Here is a 10,174-nt window from a genome sequence, read left to right on the forward strand (position 1 = left end):
CCTTTTTTGTTGGTCTGGTTCTTTGTGGAGGTGAAATCTTTCATTGACAATATGGTGAAGATACAGTAATTCAACGGGCCGCACTTCTAAGGGATCATCCCAGCCCAAGTACGTACATGAATCAAGGCTTTCCATCTCTTTGGATGGGTGACTCAAGACGCTTTCAAAAGCCATTATTGATAATGTTTATGCGGTGGAAGAGTGACAATATCATTGCTCCAGTCAAATTACAGCCTTTTTACCAAAGTCTTTGAAGTATTTCTTCAAGCAAAGATTGACGTCGTGAATAAGGTGTTTTTAAAAGATTTTATTGTAATTTTTAGTCATAAGAGTTACTTTGTAATTCAAATCAGTGTGCCAAATCAGTGTACCTGTAATTGTTACGAGCATGAATAAAGTCTGTAATTGTTACGAGCATGAATAAAGTTACGGGTGTTTCTCATAGAGAAAAAAAGGCCGCGGCGAGTCTTGGCGCTGGACGTGGCCGACGCGGGCGAGGAAGGCGCGGGCAACGCCGGGGCCGGTTCGATCGGAGCAGGGGCCATGGCGCTACAGAATGCAGAGGGCGCGGTGCAGGCCATGGCGGCAAGATGGGACTTGGCGCGACAGAGCTCGACGCGGCGCGGCTGGAAGACGAACAGGACGGCGGTGAGTAGTGCTGGACTTGGTGAGGACGGCGGGGTCGAGGCATAGGCATGGGAGCTCCTGTGCGTTCGAGACAGAGAGAGATGAGCGACGGGGAAAAGGAAGGAAGGAAGAACGGGGCGCGGGTGGCTCGAGGTGCTCACCTGTGGGAGCCATATGCCGCAGGAGGAGGGCGTCGTGGTGCAGGTGGAGGAGCTCGGCAACCATGGCGTCATCCATGGCGGGACGTCGGCACTCCGTTCCTGCAGGGAGACGAGGTGAGAGAGAGAGGCAGGGAGGAAGAGAAGGGAAGAATGGAGGAGAGGGGCGCTGTGGTCTGTTGCTGCTGCTTGAGTGGCCGGCGGCCATCAGCGCGAGGCCCCGGGGTCGGGCACCGGCGGATCGAGGCGGAGGGCGGCTCGGGAGCCTCGGGAGAGCTCCTCTCGCGCCCGAGGATGGAGGCGAGCCAGGGGGCTCTCGAGCGGCTGCTGGCTCGATTCGATGGATGGATGGATCGATGGGGGAGGTGGTTGGCTGCGGGTCGAGATCCCGATGAAGGAATGGAGAGAGCGGTGGCTGGGTCTGGAGGGAGAGGTGGAGGCTGGAGCTGAAAACAAGGGAGGTGGTCAGGTCGGTTGGGTGGAGTGGATGGATTGTATCGGGGAATCCCGTGGAAGAGGGTGGCGGCGGCGGGTGACGAACTTGGCTGAACCTGCATCAGTCGATTAGAAAAATGAATATATTATTCTAATACTGTGCTTATGAAGGTGAACTAGCTATATGTTATATTGTGTTGTTTTCACGTAGTTATCGTACTGTGATGTTAAAATATATATAAGTGCCTGTTATGAAATTGGCAGACAGTTATTCAATATGAAATGTGAATTTGCTTAATACTGGAATTATTAATGATAAACTAATAAACCTTCTAAATGGGTCATGGAACTTTACAAACGGTTCTAGCAGTAAAAGTGTGTGTGTGATGTATAGCCCAATGTCATACAATTTTCTTTATCGAATCATGTGTGATATACTTGATCAGCGCAAACGATTGACAGAGACAGAGCGTATGTGACCGTTACACCTATCACAAACAAGGCTATACAGAAAACTGTGTGTGATGTAGATATGAACGAAAATGTTTGTCTGAGATTCATTGTGTAGGATATGCATACGAATAGAAACCTTTGTCTGGGATTCACTGTGTGGAATGTACATATGAACGGAAACATTTGTCTGGAATTCACTGTGTGTGATGTACATATGAACCGAGACGTTTGTCTGGGATTCACTGTGTGATATGTACATACGAACGGAGACGTTTGTCTGGGATTCTCTGTGTGGGATGTACATACGAATGGAAATGATTGGGCATGTATAATTGTATGTGATGACTCGCCCAATCACACACGAGCTCATTTTGCCTAGCGTGTGTGACTGAAGGACCTATCCTCGACGGTTTCTAGGATGTGGAAAGGACCCACCTATCGCACACATAGGCAAGACAACGGTTTAAAACTTCATCGCAGACAGAAGTTAAAAATCGTTTGTATAGCAGCTCGTTGTCCCAGTGGTACAAGGTGTGAATGTTCGACCCTCAGCCTGGTGCTCCCCTCCCGACTTATATAGTGTGGCGAGGAGAGGGTACGTAATGGGATGGATTAATGCAATTCGTGGCCTTAAGTGCGGGTGACTGTTTCCTCACAATTACTGTTGGTAACTTCTGTATTTAACTACATTACTCAACCGTTGGGTAATTGTTGCCTTTAAGCTCATCATGGTCGGGAGGTATCCTAGGTAGCTGTCGACTACTGGTCTAGGTGACTGCTTCCATCATCTTCTTTGACCGGTTGTCGAGTCTTGCCTATCAAGCAGCTCATGATCCGACTATATGGACTTAGTCCTCTCCGAGCCCCCCCCCCCCTCCTGTTTCCGTGATGGGTTCACGATGTTGTCTCCTGGCCCATAATCTTCTGGGTCGTATCTTTGATGGGCTATGGTCTTCTGGTGGGCCATTTGTATACTTGGGCCTACCCCATATTTATAACCCCGACACATATCTTCAAGTACGCTATGAAGACTACTGGTCGCATGGGAAGATATGTGGTTACAATGACACAAGAGCGCGGTCAGCGTTCCCCCGTACCTCCATGCGAAAGGCTTGCTGGTGGTGGAGATGATACCGTGTGGCTTGCACTCATACCTCAAGATAACCCGCGACCGGCTGACCGCTAGGGGGAGGCGCGATGTGTCCACCAAGTCAGCGAACTCCTTTTGCCACGGGACTAAAGGAGACCATTCTTCCACCTAGGCAGGTGGGATCGAAGGAGAGTGTGCGCCGCATGGAGCACATTTGATGGGGAAGGGCCATCAAGATCCGGTCGACGGTGTGGCTGACGACGTCTGCCCACGGAGGGCTGGCCTCCCGTCATCGTTAGCCCCTAAGATTGGGATATGCCAATCATGATGTGCCGTGAGAGTGCCCGAATTGGCTGGAGAGTGTTCTCCCAACGCCATCAGTGAAGATGGTGATGGAACTGTCAAAGAAACGAAAGAAACTGGGGCCTTAGCCCCCTACTTGGCACGCTAGGTGTCGACGTGCGATCGTCGATGTCAGGATCAGGGAGACCCCCTTTTAGTTGTTTGGCCAGAGGCTAAAACACTCACATGTTTCCCAAGCTTCCTATGAACTATGACACAAGCTATTACCCAGGTTCAGACCACCCATAGGTAATACCCTACTCCTGCCTTTTGTGTGTTGACGAGAAGATGAACTACAAGGTTGAGCTGAAAGCTCACTACCAGTCTGGGTAGTGCTCGGGGAGGGGGGGGGTGTCTGCTGTCCCGAGCACCCTTCTCTTTCTTCTTTCTGGTTCTTCTCTAAAAGCTAACTCGCCGGTTCTTTGGATTCAGCCCTTCTGATAGCTGTGATCCTCCCCTTATATAGAGTTCGGGGGTCCCGCAATCATCCTCTTAAGTACAAGATACAAATAGCAATTTGGTATCCCTGCCCCATGTACTTGCTTGGGGCTTGTGAGGATACGTAAGCAAATGGTCGCCTAAATCCTGTGTATTTTTAGTTGAGAAATGTATTGGTTATAGTTGTCTCTCTAGGCTCCACACGTCAGCGTCTAGTACTCAGCAGACAAATGCAGTGTCATTAAAGCCTTAGTCAAAAGGTGGCTCTTTTTGGTCTTGTCATTAGTTGCCACCCCTATCGCACGGGAAGTCACGTACTGCCCTGTAAAGCGATCATTCTCCAAAGACATGCCTGCGGCGGGCTATGGTTAACAGCTTGCAGGGCCGTCTCCAGGAATTTGGGGCCTCAGTGCAAAATGTGACACGGGGCCCAAAGGTTTGCAGAAAATTGTATAACTAATATAACTAGACATATTTTCACTTAATAATATAGCTTTGAATATGTGTTATTTCGTATAATATTTATCACATAGTAATGCGAAAGAGTAAACGTATATTCTACCGAAAAGCATCATCTGTCTAGTATTTCTTAAACAAAATCTTTAAATCTGTCGAGTCTATTCTTGTAAAAGAAAAAATGGATTGAGTCTTTTTTGCAATGAAATATGCTAGTAGTATAGTAGAAAAGCAAACACCAAAGAATGGTACTAGAATTAAAAATTAGATCGCGGGTAATGTCTCAAGCCTATTAATTTTGATTAAAATGAAGTACAGGCCTAGTGCGATCGCACCGCTCGCACACCCTCCTCGACGGGCCTGACAGCTTGCTGGCAGTGGCGGAGACAGGGGGACCAGCATGGGCCCTGGCCCCCCTAATGTCACTGGTTTAGGCCTAATAGTAGTGTAAACATTGACTTTTTTGCTGTTAAAACAATGCATTTTCATGATCCGACCTTTTCAAACAAGGTTTAGCAACGTTTGGCTCTCCCAATTTGATTTTCCTGGCTCCGCCACTGCTTGCTGGGCATTTAATACCTGGTTGGCCACATCCTGAGTCAGCATTAAATGAACCATGGGCAAATTAGCTTTGTCTGTTTCAGCCTCAGGTAATTGTGTATCGAGGTTTTGGTCCTGCTCAAGAACCTGGTGGTGCTCGGCAACACATCAGGGCATCTCTAGTGGGGGCGCTAGGATTTATTTCCGGTTGATTAATTCTCCGTGTCTGATCTGGCATCGATGCCAATTAGTGCAGCGAGTGCTTTTGTCTTCTTTTTGTCATGCTCGAATCATCAACTCCATCCTTGCTGATGATTATAATTTGTTTGATTGGCCATGTGGCTCATGGCAGAACCAAACTTCTTCAACGTACACCACAAATTAACTTGTTCAATTGTGGAAATGTTTTTGGGAGCCACATTTGAGAGTTCCTTTGATACAAAGGAATTCCATAGGATTTGAATTCTTAGGATTTTTTTTCCTGCATTGGCCATTTGATTCATAGGATTTTGTTTCCTACAATGGTCGTTTGATTCACAGGATTTAAATCCTTAGGAATTTTTTCATATTTTCGATACACTCAGGGTCTGTTTGATTCAAAGGATTTTCATAAGATCTTTGAAGGATTAGAATCCTTAGGAATTTTTCCTACGTTGGTCGTTTGATTCGTAGGATTGAATCATGTAGAATATTTTTCTAAGGATTCATTTGTACTACGTTTCACAGGAATTCTAACATGCACTCCAACCTCTTGAAAGAAATCCTTTGTTTTTCATGTGACACAATCAAACAAACTCAAATCCTATAGGGATCCAATGAACATGCCATTCCAATCCTACTTTTTTCCTATTCCCGTGTTTCTGCAATCCTATGAATCAAAGAGGCCCTCAAACCTGTTTGTTAGATTCCTTTGTTTCTCCCGTGCTATTAAACACTCATCCAAATCCTATAGGGTGCAAGAGGGCGTGACACTATTCCTGCGCTTTTCTATTTCTGCATTTTGAGAATCCTATGAATCAAAGAGGCCCTGAGTGTACACCGGTGAGTTTTCCAGTACAGCGACACACTTCAAGGACGCACTGTAATTTTGTCAGTGATCAACGAGACATCTTTTCGAGACGAAAACTGAAGTACCGAGTAAGAAGCTACAACTAAGCAGGGAGCTGGAGTTCTTGAATGAAAACATTAGATACACGCTACACAGATTGACAAAATGTTCCAATGTATGAACAGGCATTCCTCAATTCCAGTCAGCTGGACTTCACACTTCACCGAAGCTTGTTGGAGCGAGAATCTGAAAAGAACAAACCAATATATGCATGTACAATTAGGAAATGGCAGCTGAAAAGAACTACAGGCACTTTTACAGACAAGAACAGTGACATTGTACCTTGGACAACTGCAGCAGAAATCAAGAAAGTGTAGCCCACAAAGCGTCAAAGAGTCATGGCCAACATTATCTGTAAAATATACGATGCCTTCGAAGAGACCAGCACATTTCGAACCGCCGGCAAATCTCTAACAACTTTGTCCACTAGGGATTTGATTTTGACAGATGCCATAGCTACTAAAGCGTCAATCCCCTCCTCACATTGTTCGTAGACAATGAAGACAATGAACAAGGATGCCAGCGCTACATTTGGCAGGGAAGGAAATCAGATGATTAAACTGATAGCATGATAATAAAATAGAACAATGTAAGAAGCGGCAAAAGATAAACCTTACCAAGACCAATCAGCGTTCTAAACTGGAAGTGCAACATTACTTTGACACAGAACAAGGAAGCAACAGCCTGTCATATAAGAAAGGAACTTTGGATCAATCGTCTGTAACATGAATTGCCTGCAATTGTACCACTCTTGCAACCATGCTTGAGTTTTTCGAGTAAAAGCTAGGTGGATTTTGTCGATGTGGCGGGTTGAATTATTCTCCATTTGAGATGGAACAAATGATTAATTCTACCACTCAGTTAACCAAGTAAACATGATGGAAGAAATAAGGGGCCGACTCTTTATATGCCACAGAACAACTCCATGCACTCTTTAAAAGATCATGATGACATTTGGGACTATGTCAACCTCACAATGAGGAAATACAGAGTTATTCGGTGGCATAATTGGGATTTCTCAACAAATAACATACTGTGCGACATATACAAGCAAGATATTCTGTGTCAATAATTATTTATATGTCTCAACAGCAACCAAGGTGCATTAAGTAAACCATAGAGCATAACAGCTTAACGTGACTGTAGGAAAATAATCCAGGACAATAAAATTGTGCGGCTAACAGGAATTTTCGCCGACCACTGTTAATAATCACACAGCCATACCAAATTCAAATGCCAGGCATGTGATGTCATCAAGGAGCCCAAACTTACCACCCAGAGCTTCGAGAAACAAGATAATTGTACAAAACTACTGGGAAATAAGATACTACTCCCTCCGTCCCAAAATAAGTGTCTCTAGCTAGTACAAAGTTGAGACACTTATTTTGGGACGGAGGGAGTACCACATTGGGCACATTAATAAAGAAATCTTCTAGGACAGTGTTCTCAACTGGCTGCATACAAACCTTTAAGAAGGTACCCCAGTCATCACCTTCTGCTAGAACCCTCAGTTTATGAATACCTCCATTCCATAGAGAAGCCATGCACATGATTGGATTCCTCAATGTTGAGTCTGATACTTCAAAACAATCAGGAGTTACCTTCTCTACTGTAAAACCATACCTGGAATAGGAGTTCAATACTTGAGTGTAATATACTAAAACGTATGATGTACAAATGTGTGGAAAACGGAAAACCCACATGCAGATTAATCTATTACTCCATTCCTCAAGCATATCCACAAACAGTTTCAGAATTTCATCAAATTGTAATTTACCAAAAATAACTGAATCACAGAATATAAACCAATATACATACACTTTTGAAGGTAGGACACCATGGATGTAAAGAGCCAGGGAGATCACTAGAAGAATTTTGGCAGACGAGGAGACAAACGTTCTGTCTGAAAGAAAGAACCAGTAGAACAGCAGAAACAGTAGTGTGATATATGAGAAGGTTTTCTTTTCATCCCTCCAAAGGAGAATATCAGCAGCTGCAGTAGAATGGTAGCAAGTCAACAAACACAAAAAAGATGGATTTATCATTGATTAACTGATGGGTAAGCAACAACAAAAACATTTAGAGAAAACTAATATCTTTATCTGATTTTTTTAGGTTTCCAGAGATGTAGTTCATTCCATTCAGTAGAAGCGCAGAACAAGATTGATACTGAAAAAGAGTCTATCTTACCTACTCCACTCCCAAGCAGCTTATCTGCTTTCGATGATCCACAAGAACCTTGTTTCCTAGATATACCCAAATTATCTTGTAGTTCCGAAACTGACGCAGCAGTTCTCATGATTCCATCCTGCAAACATATTAACCATTAATAAACAGACTAAACATTACACTGGATGTCCACACTTGAGTTGTCAGAGAAAAGAAGTGCTGCAGCAATACTTCTGAAGAAGGAAAATGCATAATTGAGAAACAAGGACATACATAATTGACAACACTACGAGGTTTGGAAGCTGGCTCACCTCCAATGATACAGTTGGGGCATACCCAAGTTGCCTTCTAGCTTTGGAAATGTTAAAGGTTCTTGTGTGCGACAAGAAGTATACTGCATCAGGATAGAGAGGTGGAGTCGATGACATTTGCAAGCCCAATCTGTGATGGATCATATTGGAGAACTGGGCAGCAATCAATAACATCTTGGCAGGAAGATTAACTCTGGGCCTAAAAATGGAACCACAGGGGCTGCACATGTTAGTCTATTGAATAGACTTCAGTGTATTTGTATATGTGTGCAAGAAAGAGACCTTTGGCAGCCCATGGCTTCCATCATGCAGGACACAAACTCCCATGTTTCGATAGGTTCACCATTAGTAACAAAAAAAGGCTGCAAAATTCAAATGATTAGATCACACAGCAAAGTAAATGATCCAAATCTAGCATTTAAATCACTAGAAGTGTACCTTTCCAGCAACAGAAGCAGCATTGGAACATAAAGCTTGTTCAGCGCAAATGTTGGCATGTGCCACATTTTCCACATACGTAAAGTCACACTTGCTACCTCCACTACCTATTACAAACTGAACAGCACTGTGTAAGAAAGATAATACTTCATAGCCTGCAAAGGCTTCTCAACACCATTCAGAAAATGAAGAAGCAAGACTTTGTAAGCTGAAAGGAGATGAACGCTTGAATGAACATACATACACATTAGTTCAGTCAAAAAGAAAGTGCATGAGAAACTAGGTTCACTCATTTCAATATGGACTACATGCTTATGTATATAGACATATTTTAGAGTGTAGATTCACTCATTTTGCTCCGTATATAGTCCGTATTGGAATATCTAAAATGGCTTATATTTAGGAACGGAGGGAGTACCTCCATATTACTTCAGTCAAAAAGAAAGTGCATGAAAAACTAGGTTCACTCATTTCAATATGGACTACATGTGTATGTATATAGACATGAGCAGTTTTAACATGGTCCCTCTTACCCCCTCTTTTCACATGAGGTAAGAGTATAAAATAGATCTTAGCCGTTGATCTCATCAATGAATGGCTTGATTGACTCTTACCTTCTTACCTCACATGTAAAAAAAGGAGGTAAGAGGGACCGTGTTAAAATTTGCCATATAGACATATTTTAGGGTGTAGATTCACTCATTTTGCTCCATATATAGTCCGTATTGGAATCTCTAAAAATGGCTTATATTTAGGAACGGAGGGGGTACATCCATATTACTTCAGTCAAAAAGAACGTGCATGAAAAACTAGGTTCCATTTCCAATGACGAATTATTTTAACTGTAGATGTCATCTGATTTGCTATGGACTGTAACTCTATAGGGTTAGAACCGACTGGCTTGCAGCTACATTATTCTAAATTGCAAGCATGAGTTGCAGATCTGGTAGAACTACTGACCACCAAATCAGAGATATAATAGTTGAGCATCAGCCACGCATAGGTTCTCTGACAACTTCTATTTTTACCACGCAAGTGCAACCAGAATTCTACATGTCAAAATAAGGCTGGTCTACAGCAAAGGCTTCCATAATTCACCACATTACACCAGACTCCACGCTACATAACCAGCATTGCATCTATGCACCCTTAAATACATTACTAGTCACATCAACATGAAAATACACTCTTAAGAGTCTAAGCTCTTAGGAAGTAAAACAGGAACGAGCAAAAGGCAGCTTCGAATACCTTGCCCAAGGGAGACCTTGCATATCCAGCAACGAACCTCACCAGACTGGAATCGCCTGGCCCGAACAGATTGCTGGACCGCAGCACGCACGTCCGTATCCCGTCGTTCCCATCCGCGCTCAGAACCATCATCTCGACCTGCGCCCTGAGCTCGCTGACCGCGCTCCCGAACTGCATCCACAGCCAAAAGCAGAGCAGCGATCACTCCACCACCGAAACAAAAATCCTGAAGCCAGGGCAGAAGCAGGCAGCAGGCGGCGCGGCGCCGAGATCAGATCGCGAAGAGGAGAGCCCGCACGAGGCACCTTGTCGGGGTACGGCACCGAGTCCTCGTCGGCGTCAACCACATCGAGCGCGGCGG

General features: G+C 44.2%; 1 protein-coding gene and 1 long non-coding RNA gene across 2 annotated transcripts; both read right to left on the reverse strand.

Annotated features, from left to right (window-relative positions):
- Positions 1-292: 292 nt before the first annotated feature.
- Positions 293-1,280, reverse strand: LOC125529638. The gene is made up of 2 exons (XR_007292716.1): positions 789-1,280; positions 293-705 (listed from the first exon to the last, which is right to left on the reverse strand). It is a non-coding gene; the product is annotated as an uncharacterized LOC125529638 (long non-coding RNA).
- Positions 1,281-5,624: 4,344 nt separating this feature from the next.
- Positions 5,625-10,174, reverse strand: LOC125529639 (3beta-hydroxysteroid-dehydrogenase/decarboxylase-like; the record flags this gene model as incomplete). The annotated part of the gene is given in 11 exon segments (XM_048694061.1): positions 5,625-5,833; positions 5,930-6,172; positions 6,265-6,331; positions 7,114-7,270; positions 7,466-7,640; positions 7,838-7,955; positions 8,128-8,326; positions 8,410-8,489; positions 8,566-8,682; positions 9,814-9,984; positions 10,119-10,174. Coding segments are annotated over 9 exon segments (1,242 nt in total). The 3' UTR covers positions 5,625-5,833; positions 5,930-5,975.

Source organism: Triticum urartu, unplaced genomic scaffold, assembly GCF_003073215.2.
Source record: "Triticum urartu cultivar G1812 unplaced genomic scaffold, Tu2.1 TuUngrouped_contig_5738, whole genome shotgun sequence".
Classification (NCBI taxonomy): Eukaryota; Viridiplantae; Streptophyta; class Magnoliopsida; order Poales; family Poaceae; genus Triticum; species Triticum urartu.